We start from the raw sequence: 19,854 nt of genomic DNA, 5'->3' as shown, positions 1-19,854 counted from the left end.
TAGAAACTGACTGTAACTCTGTGCTGAGAAAGAGGGATGTAATTCTGTTTGAAACAGAAGTAGTGTCATGATCGAAAGACTGAAATATTGATTGGAACTTGGGCTGTGACTTATTCAATTATTACTCAATTCTGAACATTATCAATTAATCTGCCAGGTATTTTCTTGAATAATCTATTGATTGTTTGGTCCAGTGATTCTGAAATTGTGAATAAGGGTTAGGATTACCATGGTGGGGCACAGATCCACTGCAGATACGGTGTTAAAAATATGGGGAGTGAAACATATTTGAATTAATGTGATTTAAGTTGAGAACATAAGTAACTAAGAGTTTTCTGATGCTATTGTGCTGACCTTCATTTCACAAAAAGTCAACATGAAGCTTATTTTTTTTAATCAGTTTTGATTTTCCTATCATCGTTAATGATTACTAAAAATTGTGGGGTGGTGGGATGTGAACTTTTTCTGAAGGAGGGCAATCCAGAAAAAGTTTGAGAACCACTGCTTTAGTTGATAAAATGTCAGAAAATAAAATGAAATCTAATCTAGAGAGAGGGGATGACACACAGCAAAGGGCCACAGAGCTGATTCGATACCTGGGCCACTGCTGCAAGGGCTCAGCCTTGGCACAGTGGGCGGTAACTCTACCAGATGAGCTATCCGGGTGCATCTATAATGGGCTGTAATCTTTTATCTTTGTTCAAAAACATTAATACAAACATTGAGTTGTACCCTGATCTATTTCCAAAGGTTTTGATTAAACAATCATTAATTGGGGAAACCTATCCTTCAAACCTGTTAAAAAGTATGACGTCATCTGCATATAAAGATATGAGATGTTCATATGGCCATATAAAGGCTCAATGGTTTTTTCCTTGAACCTCTCATAAAATTCTATAGTGAAGCAATCCATCTCTGTGCTTTCCCACTCTGCATACTCTGAATGTCCTCTGATGATTCCTCTGTTGTTAGACGGACAAACAGTCCAATTCCTGCTTTCTACTTTCTAGAAACACATTGCAAGTTTAAAATTGCAGTTGATCTCAGAATGAATCTTGACTCTCCAAGTCATCTGAGCATTCTGATGCATACAGAAATGTACTGATGGGTCTGAGGTCAGGCCCTGTGCAGGTGTTATTTGTCCTGCCCAACTGTTACTTTCTTACAGAACCAGAGCTTTAGATTTTGTGGAATCTAGTGGTGAAGTTACAGATTGCAACAACTTGAACACTGCTCTTCTCTGCATGGAAATCTGGGGAAGAAGTGTGCATAAGAATCTATGGTGGCCACGAAAACTTGTGAAAAATGCAAAAGGACAAACCAGAGTTTGGTTTGTCTGTTCTGGGCTACTGTAGAAACATTGCGCTTCAACATGGTGGACTCCAAGGAAGGCAACCTCGCGCGATCCTCCTAAATGTTACACACTGGACCTTTAGTTCAACAATTTATTGCAAGCTGGAAGAAGTTGAGAAGCTCACCCAGCTAATTTGTCATGACCTTTGTTTGAGATCTGATAAATAGCACTCTTAAGCACTTTGGTAGCCTGTTACTTTTATTTCATAGATATTTATTTATATATCTTTTTTCTTGTATATGTCTGATTCTGTAAGAAAAGCCTTAAAATAATATATATGTATATATGATACAACTGTCCATGTGATCTATAGTGAGAGTGTCGGAGGTCAAAGACAAATCAAGTAAAGGTGGTATTGATGGTATGAGTGCATGAGTTCACAGTTTGAGGGCATAAATTGCTGAAGCAATATATATAGGGTTGTCATGAATCATTATTTTCATCATCATCATCATTTAATCGGCCAATTATTTTATCATAGACAATTTCCTCCAGTTCATTTTCTATTTTAGGTATATTCAGCACACATTAATAATTACAAGAATGATTTGTTATTTGACCCCTTGACAACTCATGGCCTCCTTCAGTGTTTGAGTGTGTGCGGTGTGTTTATAAATCATGGATGCTCACAGAAGCTCCTGAGGAGCTGAAACATGGAACTTACTGAGAGTCTCATCGGCTCACTGTCATCCTCTTCCTCCTCCTCCTCCTCCTCCTGTGTCTCTCCACGTCTGACTCTCTCCTCACTGTCTGATTCCAGTGCAGTCTCCATCTTCTATTTAAATGTGCTGAGTTCAATTTTTGCATACACACAGAAAAGCCAGTCAGAAACAGATGTTATCACTTTTGCAGATCTGGACGTAGTGAACCTGACTAGCAGCTCATGATGGAACATTACTGTCCTGACACTGACAGAGAATTTGCATGTGTTTCTAAAACTACTCCAGGATGTTGCACTCATTTAAAGACAGTCTACACTGGGTATAAGCATATAAAAAATCATTTAATTGTTGAGCAATATATTAATCTTTTTTATTCTACACTGGAAGATCATTTTCACTGTCACTGTTTACCTGCCTCATCCATGTGCTCATATTACTACTTTACATATACAGATGGAGGAGGACCTCCCTCTGCATATTTATATTTATATTGTTTATTTATCTTGTTTTTTTATTAGTCCTGCTGGTCACTGAGAGTTACCAAACACCTATTTTAAAATTACATGGTACAGTAACTTTTGTAAGATTGTGATATACTCATAGAAACAGCCATCTCAGTATTTTTCCACTGACCTGCCCCTTCTCCTCATTAGCCACTCTACTCACCTGTGCACACAAGCTGCTCCTGATCACCAATTAAGCCAGTATAAATTCTACTCCTCACGAGTTACTTGTTGCCAGATTGTCCCTTTGTATTCATGCAAGACCTTCCAGTATTATTCGGATGGATCTCCTGGTTTTGACCCTGCCTGCTTCTGACCATCCCGCTTTGTCTCTTCCCCAAATATCACCTTAGCCTTCTGTCCTCGACCACAAACTTGGTTTCTCCATTCTTGGTTTCAGTTTGCCTCTCTCCAGGGTGGTTTGGTGTTTCCCCCACGACGACTACCAAGTGTGAGTTTGACCATCTCCTCTCCTGTGAGTTTCTGTGGTTCAGAGACTCTGAGCATATTGCCACACATACCACTGTGTGATCACACCCACCTGCAAGCTCTTCAATTCCTGTAAAGACTCTAAAGATTCTGCCTGCTCTGTTGTTCCACAAACTGAAAATAAAGGTCATTATCAACTGACTCCCTGCCAAAGTGTGCTGCATTCAGGTTCTAAATTGACCCAGTTACAAGAGCTGAATGACTACTGACTGCAGCCCTCACATTGACCTTAGTAAAGTGCCTAGAGAGGTTAGAGCTCCCCCTTCTCCTCTTACAAGCAAACCCAACCCATGATCTGTTATAGTTTGCCTATAAGTCAAACCACTTATTAGGAATCACTCCATTAACTTTCACTGTTATGCAGATGATACCCAGTTATATTTATCGATCAAGCCTGATAAAATTAATCAAGTAGCTAAATTACAAGCATGTCTTAAGGACATAAAAACCTGGATGACCTGCAACTTTCTGATGTTTAACTTAGACAAAACTGAAGTTCTTGTACTAGGCCCCAAATACCTCAGAGACTCACTGTCTACAGTTACTTTAAATGGTATTACCTTGTTAGGTCCTACTCCCACATAAAGCAAACCTTTTTCATGGGTAACATTGCAAAAATTTGACACATTCTGTCACAGACAGATGAAGAAAAACAAATTAATGCATTGGTTACTTCTAGGCTGGATTACTGCAATTCCTTATTATCAGGTTGCCCCAATAATCCATTAAAATGCTCCAATTAATTCAGAACGCAGCAGCACGAGTACTGACAGGAACTAGGAAAAGAGATCATATTTTTCCTGTACTAGCTTCTCTGCACTGGTTCCCTGTAAAATTCAAAATAAAATTAAAAAACATCCTCCTCCTCACTGGGGCCAACTCTAAAGCTTCTTAAAGTGGACTGCAAAGACATTAGTCATGTGTCTTGGAGGGAACTCACTGTAACTCCAGACTTCCCCATTCTGTCTGCACTGTGACGGAACATCAACTATAAAATACACTTTTCTGTTCATGAACCACCTTGGAAAAACAATTTTTCAACTGCAATATTATTTATTGTGTTTTCACTCTCTTCCTCTCCCTCTCTTCACATTCATGTCCCACTAATGCATATCACTAAGTTCACTGAGTTCTTGTGCTTTCTCGTCTTGCAGATTCTCATGGATCCTGGTGGTGCCTGCTGCCATGGTCCTGCTTGATGCTCACTGCTATTATTATGATTATTATTATTATTCCTTACTCATCATTCATCTAAAGTCCAAAGATGGATCATAATATCTTGGTGATTTTCTTAATGAGTGAACATGTTTTGTAGTCAAGCTCCTTTGTGTGTTTGACATCCCATTGTCTATTTTATGAAGCCAAAATAAAGAGGATGAAGGAGCGTTGTGAAAAGAATCTAAAATGGGAAAATGCTGAAACAAAACATAAAAAATAAGGTGTGAACTACATTTGCATATTCATGGATTCTGGATTTTTTAATGAATGTCAGATACATATTATTGTTGCAAGCGATTTGGCACCCTCATCTCCAATACCGCTGTGGGAAATATGTACAGCTGCACATGTGCATTTGTTAAGATCACATTGCTTAAAAACTAGCAAGTTGTCAACTTTGCTAACACAGCCAAACATCAAGCAAGTGCAACAACACAAGACATAGCAAGCTAATATTACTGACTAGTCCAACAGCAAGAAGGCCAGCTCGCCATCTGTCTGCAGCCTTTTATTTCAAGCTCTGCTGCTGGAGTGTTGAAGTAGTTGTTCTCAAAGGCTTGGATTGTAAATCTTTCTAAATTACATTGATATACAACTCATTTGCAACAGAAAATAAAGGTGATGCAGACCAAATTATGTTTTCTCTTGACATAATAAGGGAGTTAATGAATGTATGGCAAGTCACAAAAGTGATACTGAACATATTAGTATGATAATGATAATAATGATAATGTTTAAAGGAAAGTAATTTACAGGGTAAAACAACAAAAACATCAGGACTCAAACACTAAGAATCATAGTACCATCAGTAATATATATATATATATATATATATATATATATATATATATATATAAGCAATAAACATGTAAAACATAGCAATTGTGGTGGAAGAAGAAATTGTGAGCATCATGTACAAACTGAGTAATCGATCTCCCCAATTTATTATCCCATGTCCTTGTCAAGAACTTTTCCTGGTTCTCTGGAACATAACAGGAAATATTCCTGGTATTTTCTGACAGATCTAATGCCCTTGCCCTGAGCCCAGTTCATAAGAAATCTCCTATGGAGACAAAATAAGCCCAAAGTTAAACCAAGATAGAAATTACATGTAACGTTACAGCTAATATGAATATTGTGTGAAAAATATACCACACAACAAATAAAAATGAAAGCTAAAACAATAAAACTGTGGTTAAAAGGATCACCAGAAGGCAAGACTATAAAAGTGTGTTTTAAGAAGAGACTTAAATGAAGCGATGAGGAGTAAAGAGTTCACTAATGTATTTCATTTGTTTTCCAACAAAATCTTGCAATACTCTCCACTCGTTTTACAGCTACAGCATTATTCAAAAGTCAGCAGTGACTTGAGACATAAGAGTTTTCATTAACATTTATGCATGTTTACATGCATTGCACCCTGAGTGGGCCTATATATTAAATGACTATAATTACGTATTATAAAATAGAAATGAAATTTAAAAAATAAAATGAAATAACTCAAGCTATCAAATATCTGGTGGGGCACGTGCCCTTTCAGCTTAAATCGGCATGACTCGACTGTCATGAAGCAAAACATCAGAATAATATTACACATCTAAAACACAAAATGGCACCAGAGCCTTGATGATCAGATTTCATTCCAAATATTCATTCAGTAATTTCCTAAAGGGCATAAACAGAATGTGTGTAAACATGTAGGCAGTTTCGTGTACTATCGTGAAACAAAGTCTTTTAGAAATACACATGTCCACATCACACTTCAGAAATTATATTTCATATCTAAATATTTGTTTCTATTTATGAATCTTTTTAATTTTCAGAAAAGTTACAATTTCTGTAAACCATCTTATCTTAATCTTAACCAAAATAACTTACTGTGATACAGTGATAATACTTTAATAATGTATAATAAAATTACTTTTTCATTTTTAAATAAATATGATTGATATAGTAAAAGTAGCTCTAGCCTGAAGGAAACTGTTGAGGCAGCACTATTGTGTTTATGTCACTGAGGACGGAACTATAACATCTTATTACGTGAAAAATTAATATCACACAGATTTTTGTGTTAATCTACACAAATAATAAACCTAAAAGGAAAACCTAACTAACAGTAGTATATGAGATCAGGGAGATGAGTGCATGAGAAGTGTTTGAGTGCTCTGTTGTAATTAAACCATCAAACCAAAACAAAATGGTTGTCTCAGGGAGGAGAAAGAGCCAGTACTGAGCTCCAAGAGGGTTTTTGAAGGAGCACTGGCACACAGACTACATGTGAGTACACAGGCAGAATATCTCCGGCCCGGCTGGTATCAGAGCTTGCTTTTACCCGAGGCACAGAGTACACAACATTATCACTGTCACCACCGGGGGCGCTGCTGGGTGAGCCAACGGTCCGGTTGGAAAAATTCAACTTAGAGTAGATGAGGTTACTCGAGTCGTCTTCAGTCTGGAAAAAGAAAAGAGTGTTTAAGGAATGTTTCAGTCTGATATCTAATGTCCACCAGATGCAAATGTAGCAGTGAGAGTCTGCTCTTTTATTTCCTAAATGAGTCTTCATTTAGTACAACTTCAGAAAAAGTTTGCCAATAGCCAAATTTAGATTGTTATGTGTGCACAATTTAAGTGATATCACTTAAATGATTCAATGTACTAAACCATATCATTTGCAAAATGCCAAAACTTTACATAATGCTTGGGATAAAACCTTGAATAATAATAAAAATGCATATGTATATTGAATATTGTATTGATATTAAACTATTTTTTGCATGTTACTGACTGGCACAGCATGCAGAAGTTTTACAATGCTTGATTCTTGATTGCTTCTTGAACTGCAGACATTGTCCAAATAAATTAATGAAAAGAGGCATTTAACAAAAGTTAATATGAAACAAAGGCAGCTAGAACTTTCCCCCTCTAACACTGCTGATTGGGTCTGTGAGATACATTTTGTGAGAGGTATGTACAAATAAAATGATCAGCATCATGTTTTTTAAAAGGATGCAGGCTCCCTCTCTCTCTCTGCGGGGCCTGCTCGAGGTTTCTGCCTCTTAGATAATTTTATAAGGAGTTCCGTCTAGAGCTTCTCTATTTAAAAAGTGTCCTGAAATAACTAATTTGGTCTTCTACAGGAGATCTGCTCCATCTGTTCTCTCTAATAATCTCATACACTCAGTTGGTCTAATGGATAAGAGGGGATTGGTTTGTTTTAATATCAGCTAATTTCACAAACACTGATGATGCTTGTATTCAATTCAATTCAATTCAATTTTATTTGTATAGCGCCAATTCATAACAGAAGTTATCTCAGGACACTTTTCAAATAGAGCAGGTCTAGACCAAACTCTTTAACATTATTTACAGAGACCCAACAGTACCACCATGAGCAAGCACTTGGCGACAAGGGCAAGGAAAAACTGCCTGTTAAAAGGCAGACACCTAGGACAGATCCTCCGGCTCTAGGTGGGTGGTCGTCTGTCTCGACCAGTTGGGGTGTGAGAGAGAGAGAGACAGAGACAGACAGACAGGTGCACAGCAACAACAGTATTAGCAATGGCAATCTAGCAGGACCATGGCAGGAGGCTCCACCAGGATCGACAAGAACCTGCGAGACGAGAAAGCACAAGAACTCCGGGGAAGAAGTGAAGTTAGTAACATGCATTAATGGAACATGAATGAGTGCAGAAAGAGAGAGGAAGGGAGGAGCTCAGTGCACCATGGGAAATCCCCCGATAGTCTAGGCCTATAGCAGCATAACTAAGGGATGGTTCAGGACTCACCTGATCCAGCCCTAACTATAAGCTTTATCAAAGAGGAATGTCTTAAGCCTACTCTTGAATGTGGTGAGGGTGTCTGCCTCCCGAACCACAACTGGAAGCTGGTTCCACAGGAGAGGAGCTTGGTAACTGAAGGCTCTGGCTCCTGTTCTACTTTTAGAGACTATAGGAACCACAAGTAGCCCAGCATTCAGAGAACGTAGTGTTGTATGATGTTTAAAGTTGACCAAAACTCACCTCTGTGACAGAAGTGTACTCTGTTTCCTCACGAGGTTCTAAAAGAAAAAAACTGTGTTTAAAAAATGACAACCCACTGATGAAAGATCAGGTTTAGTCGAATAGAAACAAACTTTGACACATTCTGTCCCTAATAAATGATTCAAGCATTATTTTAGCAAACATTAAGATGTGCTATTCCAAGTTGAACAGGTTGCGTAGCAGTTAAAGTCAAGTCAAGTCAAATTTGATTTAACCCAGAATCACAATGCAACAACATTCAAACACCTTCTGTCCTAAGACCATTGATTAGAGGAATAAAAACTCCCCTAAAAATCCCTTTTAACAGGGAAAAAATGGAAGAAACCTCAGGAAGACAAACAGAAGAGGAGGGCTCCCTCTCCTAGGATGGACAGACATGCAATAGATGTTGAGTGTATCTAGTCTTGCTAACATAATGATTCTGGATTGAGACAAGGTCTTTGGTGAACTTGACATGATAAACTAATGAAACACAGAGGACAGTAGAAGGGGCGGTTCTACTGTAGAATCCAAAATAGAGGAAGACTTGTAGGCAGCTTGATTTACAGTCAGGTTGGGGTTACTGCCCATCCCGTCTGATACAGGAACGTTAGGATCATACAGGATCATTTTGTTTCTTGTATGTGCACCCTACTTAAATGATTACACTATGGCTTGCTCCTGGCAGTGTATCATCTGTAGATCTGAGAATCGACCTGGCTTTAACTTTTTATGCTCTGACACAACTCTCCCAATTTAGCCGGACTCGGGACCGACAATTAGGACTGTACAGCCCCAGTGGCAAACAGGGGCTGCGAACTGGAGTTGAGTGTCTTGCTGAAGGACACTTTAACATGTGGATAGAAGGATGTGGGGATCGAACCTCAACCGTGCGATCAGCGGATGACCCTCTCTACAACTCGAGCCACAGCTACCCGCTATCACATCATCAAATCACACAAGAAATAATAAAACCAGAAGAGTTTTGCAAGACATATTATTGAATCAGAATTTGCAAAAGAGAATGACACCTAGAATGAGGCAAGTTGTCTGTTACTCAGTGTCATCGGTGACCTGATAACGGTGACTAAGACCCTCAGATACAGATCTGAATGGCAGCTGAGTGGCTCAGTCTTGTCAGCAGAAAAAGTATTTTCAGGTCGGCCATGGTGGACTGTCTGAGCTGAGGGAACCTTTAGACTGGGACTGCTACTACCTTGTCTGAATGGCACAACGGCATTCAAAGCAGAGTTATTTTGACTGACCAGACATTTTGTTCATGTCTATGATCAGATGTTTCAATCCTTAAAATAACTGAAGCAACTGTGTAGGGCTGAAAAAATTCCTCGAGAAACTCGATTACTCAAATCAGTGATGCTTGTTTAATCCGAATGACTATTGTATAAAAGGCTCTGACGTTTATGGTGCTTACTACTATATACAGCCATACAGTGCACAACATGAGGTTATCTACATACTTGTGTGTTGTGACTAAACTCTGAATGGCTTGTCTGTTTCAAAGGTTAAAGTGATCATATCATTCTTTATGGGCAGGAGTGTTTCAGACAGAGGGTGAAAAGGGATGCAGTGGCATGTGTTTTTTGAACATTAAAGCAAGGAAACATAAATACAAGTATGAACCTGAAAATTAGCACAATATGGTTTCTTTAATTTTACAAATGGGAAGTTGCGTGTGTTTCCTGTTGCCTCACCTTTGGGTTTAGTAGACTTCTTCCTGCAGTACACCAGCACAGCCAGTGATAATAGCACAACCAGGGCAGCCAGAGTCAGTCCCACATACAGCCACACATCTGCAGTGGTTTGAGGAGAAGGACGAGTTATGGTATGGTGTTATGGTAAATGGGCTGCACTCTATTCTACAAATCACTTAAAGAGCTTTACACTACATGTCACATTCATAGACATTCATACTCTGATGGCAGAACTTCAGGAGCAATTTAGTGTTTAATATCTTGCTCAAGGACACTTTGAGATGCAGTGGGAGGAGCCAGGGATCGAACCGCCAACCTCCTAATTCGCGGACCACCCACTCTACTTAGCCACAGCCATACATCCATACAGCATGATGTTCCTCAGTATTTTCTTATAAAGGGTTCTTTGATAAGGGTCTTTCTAAAAAACATACACTGAGTAGTGAGTCAGCCATGTTTGGAGCAGTTAGAGGAAAAGACAGAGCTCATGATTGGTCAGTTGTACAATCTGGAATAACTGATGTTTGAATGTGAATGTGAATAAATTTGCCTCATCAAGTTGTTGTATGTGTTTAATGGAGCTAAATCTTGTAGTAATATACACACTTTAATAAATTCATGCACTTTGAACACCATATTACAGATCTACTGTACATGCACACATTAATACACATTTTGTTAGGTTTGCTAGGTGCTGGAAGGACAGTTAACTGTAATTGCTTTCAGTCAGACTTTCATCAAATACAGTGTGTGGATGTACCTGTAGTTGCTGTTGTCTGCTGTGTTGTTGGTGTGAAGGTTGATGGGACTGATGTTGAAACAGCCGGTAGAGTCAAGTTTGGTTTAGAAGTGGTTGAACCTGTGGACGACAAAGAAACAACAACATACTGATAGAAAGAAATCCTGCGGCATTTATCAGTGTTCAATTTATTGAATTTAAAACATCAGCAGCTGTCAGTGAAAACTTTCTTCAGACCTCCAGAGACACAAACAGACATTTTCATTCATTTTCAATCCACTTTAAATGGAAACTCACCATCTGTGACAATGATCCTAAACTCCTGGTAAGGGTCTGGTAAGAAAGGTCTGTCCAGACCACACCTGTACTGTCCTGAGTCAGACTGGGTCAGCTGTGTGATGCTCACATACACAAATCCTCCTGTAGCAGATCCTCCTTCATATCTAATTCTGTATCTGCCTTTCTGATCTCTTCCACCAGTTGTTTCAACAAGAATATCTTCTTCTTTACAGTCGTCCTTACAGAAGTACTTCCTGCTTCCAGAGACAGTAAAGAAACAAGCAACTGTGATACTTCCTCCAGGTCTTGGATAGAAGGTTCTTACAGGAGGATTTCCATCCAGCAGTGCTGTTGAAAAGATGAACAATCAACAGTTACTATCTGTACTTAAGATGATGCAGTCTCATCACAATAATCTTTAGTTCCTGTAAGAAATCCCAATAATTCCTGTTCCAGATCTGATCTACAGTCCCAGTTGGAGCTGCTCAGTTCAACCAGTCTGTGACTGCTGGTCGTGGTGTAACCATCTAACTGATTTAGATTCTTCCACCAAAGATCCTCATAATCTCTCATTCTGCCCACAACTGGATTTGATTTCATTAGATTTGTTTTGATGCTTTGTAAGTGTAAGTTGTAAAAAGTGACTGATTCAGCTGATAATTAAATGTATGTGAACTTTCAGCTTTAAAATAGTCCCATCAGAAAGTAGTGCAAGGAAACAAGATTAGCCAGAACTTAAGTTTCATGTTGAGTTTCAGCCAGACTTTCATATTAGTCTGGCTAGCTTGAGTTGATTTATCTTACCTATTACAGTCATACCTATTCTGAAGGTCTTAAATCTTGCCCCTGATGAATAGCCACCATATTATTATTTAAAAAACTAAAACTGACACTGAAATGAATGAGAACTAGACAGACTAAACATTTTTATTTTAAACAGTACACGTTGATAAAAAAAATTTAACAACAAAATCTATGAGCAGCCGTCAGTGAACAGTGAAACTTTTCTTCAGACAAGAAAGAACATCTTAATGACTTTAAATAGAAACTCACCATCTACAATGATGATTTCAATCAGCTGGTATTGAGCTCCAGAACCACACCAGTACAGTCCAGAGTCTGACTTGGTCAGCTGTGTGATGGTCACAAAAACATTTCCTCCTGTAAAAGTTCCGTCATATGTCATGCTGTATCTGCCATTGTGAGCTGTAACACCAGTAGTTTGAATGAGAATGTCCTCTTGATTACATCCTTCCTTGCAGAAGAACTTCCTGCCTCCATAATAAGAAAAGCATTTAACTTTGACAGCTCCTCCTCCAGTTCCTGTATAGACAATGGTTTGGGCATTGACCAGAGTGTTTCCATCCTGCAGAGCTGTTAAAAGATGAACAATCATTATTTACTGACTGTACTTTCTGTAAGATGCCCCATTGTTGTGGCTATTATCATCATCATCATCATCATCATCATCATCATCATCATCATCATCATCATCATCATCATCATCATCATCATCATCATCATCATCATCATCATCATCATCATCATCAGTCATTTCTATTAGTATGGTTGTTGTTACTGTTGTTGTGCACCTTTGTCTCTGTCTCTGTCCTTCTCTCTTTAGCACCAATCCCTTCTCTCTCTCTCTCTCTCTCTCTCTCTCTCTCTCTCTCTCTCTCTCTCTCTCTCTCTCTCTCTCTCTCTCTCTCTCTAACCCCAACTGGTCGAGGCAGACAAGCAGCCACCTAGAGAGCCGGGGTCTGTCAGATGTTTTTGCCTCTTTAAAGGACGTTTTTTTCTTGCCGCTGTCACCAAGGTCTTGCTGACCTGAGATAACTTTTGTCAATAAAACTGAATTGAATTAGACTTAGACTTAGACTTCACTTTATTGATCCCTTTGGGATGACTCCTTTAAGGAAATTGAACTGAATTGATCACAACATTTCCTGCTTCACATTAACACACATCCACAGAGTCACACTGGGAGCTGCCCAGTTCAACCACAGTCTGTGACTGAGGATCACAGACTACGTTCACACTGCAAGCCTCAGCACTCAATTCTGATTTATTGATCAGATCAGATTTTATTGTTCTCACTGATCACATTATTTTCTAAATGTGGCCAATATCAGATTCCAGAGTGAAGAACAATAACAAAGACGTCATATACAGCATGCTGTTGTAAAGAGGTAAACATGGAGGCCACTGTAGACAACGTGGACGGTTTATAAGTCGATCAGTGGAAGCCAGAGAATTCATGAGCAGTAAATAGAGTCATGTATTTGTTTGTTTTACTGTCAGCAGGATTATGGAAAAACTACTGGTCTGATTTTCCTGAAACTTTGTGGAAGTGTGTAGCATGGGCCGAGGAAGATTACATTTAGCAGCAGATTTGAATCACAGGTTAGACACACAAATTATTTTCCTCTTTCCAGAGGCTAAATGAAATGAATTATTTGCTTCATGATGAAAGTGAACGCTGTGACTTAAGACAACAGCCACAGTTGGAACGGATGGGATTTGGGATTTTCCGATATCCACATAACTCGTAATTAAAGTGTACAGTGGGAGCGTTCAGAACCTGAGAATCCTCTGGTTTTTAAGATTTCTTCAGTATCAAACTGATTCAGTGATAGTTGTCAGTATGTCCAATGGTACACAAAATTCACAACATATGGACTGTTAATAGTTAATTTGACAAATTTAATTTTAAAATATGAAACAGGGCTTACATTGCTGAGTTTGACTCACTGTCTCCATGGCAACATAACAGAAGATTATATAATAAAACAAAGTGAAAACCCACTTATGTTTTTTTCCTTGACTACAGTCTGTAAGTTTGTGGCGTTCATTTTGCTTCCTTATTTGCAGTTTGTTTTGAGGAAGTAACAAGTACTTGTCATGAACTATATTTGAAAGTATTGACACATTTCCTCTGACCTGTCTTAAAATAGTAATAGCTTGTGTGTTCATTGAGTTTTGTTCTCTGTAATTGTTTCTTCTGTTCATACTGACCACACAGAGATCTCTTATTAAAGCACTTTCAATATAAGTGAAGGGGCACAAAATCCACAGTCCTCGTTCTGTGTAAAAATGTATTCTGAGCTAATGTGAAGCTTCAGCAGTCTGACTCTGTCAGTCTCTACCAAACTTACCTTTTACACTACTGAGCAATAAAGAAAATAAAGAAAATGAACGTATAATAATGAGAGAGCTACAGAAATACAAAGTGAATGTACTCACAGAGGAAGAAGAAACAGATCGAGTGTGATGGACTTTTAATTAAAACTGTCATTAAAACTCATTATCAGTGAATTTATGGTCATTTTTTCTTCATAAACCAGTATGCTCTTCAGTACGTCTACACAGGACAAATGATACATTTTAGTGACTCATTTAGTCCTTTTTTGAGTCCCAAAAGGGACAAAATTTCTGCAGCAATTGAATTGCTTTTCTGTTTTAACATTATAAATATAGTTCATAAGCCTCACAGTTTCTGGTGTCTGTGGTGCAGCATCCAGCTAAACAGGAAGTGACTCATACGGTACAAATCGCCACCGATCTCTTTGGCTAAGTCAATATTACTATAGTTTAACACTGGTGCATTCATTTAGAACTGCAAACACACATCACAGCTGTCTGTTTATACTGCGTTATTCCTAAAAGTTCATCCACACCTTCGGACCAATTAGAATCAGTGTTCATGGCATAAAATTAAAAAAAGAAAGTTCAAGTGAGATTGTTTTAGGACCACCTCATGAGAAACTGTTACACTACTGAGCAATAAATAAAATAAAGAAATATGACGTATAATAAAGGAGACGCACAGAAATACAAAGTGAATGTACTCACAGAGGAAGAAGAAACAGATCAAGGTGTGATGGACTTTCATGTTGACGCTCTGATGGTTTACTGCTGCCTCTCTTCCTTCCTCACTGGTAAACCAGGAACTTCTGTCTTCTTTAAATGATGGAGTCCCTCCTCTAAACACAACACACAGCTCTACTCTCCTCCCTTCTCCATCAGTCTTTATTTCTACTGCAGGTTTCCTACATGTTTACGGTTCGTTAACACTACAATTAAACTCATTGCAGGTAAATGAATGGTCATGTTCTTGTAACAAAACAGTGTGATCGTCAGTATGTCCACACGGCAGAAAATAAAAAAATAAAGTCATTTTGTCAATTTACAACTGTATTTATAATTTAAACAATTTTTAGATTTAATAGTTTAATGGTCAAAAATACAAACTAATAAAGGCACCTAACAGTAGCCAATCAGAGACAGAGTAGGGCAGATCTTCGCTGAATGCTTGTGGGGGTAAAACTCAAGCGTTGCACTGGTGTTTAGGGGTGGCAGTGTGCAATAAGAAGGAAGTACCAGCCCATATGGACAATTTCACAACATTTCAGTCACTGCTTTTTGCCAGATTGTTATCTGACAACATTAGAGAGAAATTAAGGCTTGTTCTGAAATCTCTCTCCTGCTTCACCCTCCTCTGCCTGTTGCCCTTCTCGCCCTCGTCCACTCTTCAGTTTGTAGGAGCTTCATCCATCCATGTTGTCCATATACTCAAAATTATCTAAATATTCAGCCATGACATTGAAAATCTTTTACATAAAACTAAGCTATGCTTTCTGTACTCCAATGCATCAAACTCTTCCCAGCTAACATACTACGCTCACTTTTCCATTGTTCATTCACAATAAACCAATCCACAAACAGACACACAAATATTACACAATAAATGAGAAATTATTGAAAACTGTTACATGAATCCCCAAAAATTCTTCCTTCCTTTTTTGTTTTTTTTGTTTTTTTTTTTTTAAAAATTTTTTTTTTTTTTTTTTTTTTTTTTTTTAAAAATTTTTAAAATTTTTATTTTTTTGTTTTTGAACCCCCCCAAAAAAACCGTTTTTTTTTTTCCTTTTACTGGCCCCCCTCATAATTTGGGGGGTTTTGGGCCGGCTGTGTTAACCCTTTCTCGCTAGCTCCAGTACCCAGCTACAGTTAACTAGCTCCTATAATAAAGCTTTAAAATCTCAAAGGGGAATGTAAGACTCTAATTTCAGGGAAGTTTTCAGTTAACTCAAAATAAAAGCAAGTGCATAATACCTGAAATCAGTTCTGCCAACATTAGTGATTCCATGAGGGATGTCTAAGGTTAAGTAGTTGCTGGATGATGTGCCTTAGTTACTAGATTTAAATGAGAGTAGAGATGTGAGGTTGTTTGGAAGCTTCAACAGTACAGCAGTAATGCGACAGTACTCATTTAAAGCCCAGAGTTTTACTTTGGACAGCTGCATTTTTCTCCTGTCACTTTAGGGAACAGCCTTTGATTTAAGGGAAGGCAATGCATTTTTACCTGGAATTCAGTGCATTTGAGGCCTCTCTCAGAAACTTCTGGGTGACAAATGCTTTCTGCCACTCTACCAACAGAGGATGTGGTCTAAGGACAGAGAATCTGTTGCTGAGATAAATATAAACTTCTTTAGACAGGAAGAGTCTGCTGCTCTTACTGGAACAGCGTGGTCTGTCCACCATTACGTGAAAGAAGTTAGTAACTTTAAAACTGCTACGTGTAGAATTTAAAAACAAAAACTGGAACACTAGAGAAGCTCAGAAACAGGCAATCTGGAAACTGATGATGACAATGTTGATTTTGTCTTGTAAAATAAAGAACACATTTGAATTAAATAAACCGTTGCTAAGTTAAAGTTGCTGTAACAGCCTGTTAATGCTGCTGAAGTGGTGTTGGTGTTTGTCAGACACATTTTGAAAAGACTGAACTTCACAGTCACAGTGGATGTTTGTGGTCAATGTGTGAAACAGAGCAGAGTGTACGAGAAGAAAAAGAGACGGTTTTGTACAAAGCAATGAAATACTGATTTGAGTGCTTTTAACTTTAAATGTAAACTTTATGAGGATGGTCACATTGAGTAAACAATATTTAGCTTCTTTCAATTCAAAATGACCTCTGCCAGATCTATTCATAGTGCGCTTTGTAGGAGTTCACACTTATTCAAGAACCTCTGCAAGAGGTGTGAATGTGGAAAAAAAGGTGTTGTTCCTGTTGTTCATTAACCTTTTGTTTAACTGACGTGCATTTAAAAACTGCCCTCCAATTTGAGCCTGAACTACCTTCTAACAGCTAACGCGGTCTGTGTCGGCTGTAACAGTGCAGATTTAGTGGCTTCTGGCACATTCTGCTTCCACTTTTCCATCATATACACTGATCTTAATCCATGACTGTAGCCATGTATTCATTCTAATGTACTTGATCAATTCGGAATCTGTTGATTTTCCACTACACTTTATGTTCCTGTTGGGTGCATCTTTCCTCTCCTGATACACTCCACACCTCTGGACGGAAAGCAGGTATGATTTAAGAAGGAACATCCACTTTCTTTGCAAACAGAGCAAAAGAAAATGACAGGATAACCACAGTTGTAAACCATGGATATATCTATGGATGGATGTTTCTATATTTTTCATATACATATATGTGTGTGTATATAAATAAGTCACTAAAAGTGTCACCCCAAAAACCTATGAGGTCCAACAGCTTACTGTCCCTGCACTGACTACCTCCATCACAGCTGAGTGCCGATCTATAGTAGCGTAAAAGGTCACATTGCAAAAAAATAGGAATCTGAAAAGATCAGATTCCATGTGATTTGACACTTTTTAAAATAACAGATCTGAGTCACATATGAGCAAAAAAAAAGAGACAAGGAACCAAACCCAGCAAGAAAACCAGCTCGGATTATTCCCTGTCACACTGGCCTCCATCAGACTTGGAGGCTGTTCGGGCCGGCTGTGTTAACACTTTGCTCAGCTAGCTCCATTCTTTAGTAACAATAAAGCTAATGTTATCTGTCCGAGAGATGAGGCAGAGAGCAGCCGAGGACATCAGAGGGAAAACCAGATAATATTTGTTTCTATGAAATATAATCCACTTTCACCAAAATCAGTGAATAAAGTTTAAAGCTGTGTTTCTGTACAGTACACTGTTTTCCTGATATAGGCTGTTTACTTTGTTGCACATGTGAATAAAGACTCAATGTGACTTAGTATTTCCTTCCTTTACTGGCACTGCAAAATACATTGTTAACACGTTTCTGTCCAGCGTTTTCTCTTAGCACTACCGTGCAATGCAGTGACGTCCGGTGAGGCACTGACTTCATCAGAATCAGATTTACAAATACATGAACCCAACAGAGTAGATTATTCACCATCTGATCAGCAGCAGTTAACGGGTTATATTTCATATCTCATATCAGCATTCTTTACACATACAAACCGGTGTTGCTCTTCCTTTAATAATTACCCCCTGCTTCAACTGAAAGTCCAGTTTAGGAAATTGTTTGAGCTTGTAGATCCTCCATTCTGAAATCAGGCAGGGCGAGAGGGAAGAAAATGAATCTCTGCACTTGACTCTGTAATAGTAAGCACAGACTGTAAGATGCTAGCTCGCTGTCACTGACTCTGCAGCTGTGCAGTAGCATAAGAATCTGTGGGCTCAGGAGTGCCCCCTACCATGAGGCAAGTGAACTGCCTGCCTCACCTAGTGCCTCTTCACTGCCTTTGTAAGATCGCCGAGCACACGAAACAGGTTACACACATATATTATATACATCAGCTAAACTATGGAAAGTCAGAGGGGCATATATTAAAAGTGTTAGAAACATTTGATTGGCGACATACAGAGAGACAGTAACACGCTCTCATTGCATGGCAGAGCACAGTTTGTGAGGGATTGCAATCCAAGGTGAGGCTCAGCTTGCTGCTGCCTCACTGTGCGTCTGTGCCCCGTATTTGATGGGAAATGTGAGAATTCGTTTTTTTATAAAAAAACAATTCAAATTGAAAAGTTAAATGGAAAATTATTTTATAGTTCAAACCATGTGATAAATATAACCATTTAATTTATTTGTTTATTATGTATATTTAATTTTTTCCATGATGACACATCACTGGTGCAATGTATGTGCTTTGACCCGGTTTACTCCTGACAGAAGCGCTCATTTAAGGGTATACTTCCTCTTGTGGCTGAATGGTGTAACAACACATTTCTACTACAATGCCTGAGTGCAGGAAGCACAGTGACCCTTTTAAAAACATAAAACAATGCACATTTTAATAAACATCAACTGCTGTAATATATGAAATGAAATGTAAAATATTAAATAATATATATGGGTGGTGGCTTTTCCTATGAACTAAACAGTATGTGTAAGAAGAAAGTCAATTGAACGTCCTGCCTGAGTTATAACTGATGAATTGTCTGTATTTCCAGCGCTTAGATCAAATACTTCTCTTCCATTAATATGTATGTCTGCATTCAATGTAACATTTAATACTGATGCCTCTGTATGACCTACAAAAAATAACAAGACCATCAGCCAGTGTCACAATCTGCCTCTGTCTCTTCCTGCAGGCGCATTCCCACTTCATCACATTCATTACCATTCCTGTCCACCAGATGCCCTCTCACTTGTTGTCCTCCCACATCCTGCCACTCCATCCTGCTCTACAATGACCCTTTTCCATCCAGTTCCATCTGACCTTTCCTGCCTATCTCCCCACCTGCGCCTCATCCCTGATCAGCCTGTAGCACGTCGCTACTACCGAGGGTTCTCTCAGCACACGGACCACAGCAGAGATTAATAAACAAGACAACTTTATTGTAATTGTCAGCCGCACACACTATTAACACAGCTTAGCTCACTTCAAAAGTTTGTGAAAGTTCCCTCCGCTTGTCTCTTCTGTTGTGTGTCGGCCCCGGGTCCAACACACTACTGCAACATAAAGGGTAGAGTGATTACACAATGACTAGCAACTGAGATACACAATCACAATCCTTCCCCACACCTCTC

The 19,854-nt window shown here is 38.6% G+C and overlaps 2 protein-coding genes across 4 annotated transcripts in view; both read right to left on the bottom strand.

Moving 5' to 3' along the window:
• The window catches only part of LOC127377051 (macrophage mannose receptor 1-like), a 92,728-nt gene that overhangs the window by 12,026 nt on the left and 60,848 nt on the right, over positions 1–19,854 (bottom strand). The gene's annotated exons all lie outside the window — the stretch shown is intronic.
• On the bottom strand, positions 4,468–14,958 carry LOC127377049 (uncharacterized). 2 transcript variants are annotated; one of them, XM_051424610.1, is made up of 7 exons: positions 14,828–14,958; positions 12,029–12,349; positions 10,994–11,323; positions 10,718–10,816; positions 9,958–10,056; positions 8,246–8,283; positions 4,468–6,678 (listed from the first exon to the last, which is right to left on the bottom strand). In XM_051424610.1, the coding sequence occupies exons 1-7, from the start codon at positions 14,865–14,867 to the stop codon at positions 6,433–6,435; spliced, it is 1,173 nt and encodes a 390-aa protein (XP_051280570.1). In that variant the 5' UTR covers positions 14,868–14,958; the 3' UTR covers positions 4,468–6,432. The 2 variants fall into 2 exon arrangements, with proteins under 2 accessions (XP_051280570.1, XP_051280571.1); XM_051424611.1 differs by lacking the exon at positions 10,994–11,323.

The sequence above is a fragment of the Dicentrarchus labrax genome, unplaced genomic scaffold, assembly GCF_905237075.1.
Source record: "Dicentrarchus labrax unplaced genomic scaffold, dlabrax2021, whole genome shotgun sequence".
Lineage (NCBI taxonomy): Eukaryota > Metazoa > Chordata > Actinopteri > Moronidae > Dicentrarchus > Dicentrarchus labrax.
The sequence above is the reverse complement of the archived record's forward strand: the minus strand, read 5'-3'. Positions and strand labels throughout refer to the sequence as shown.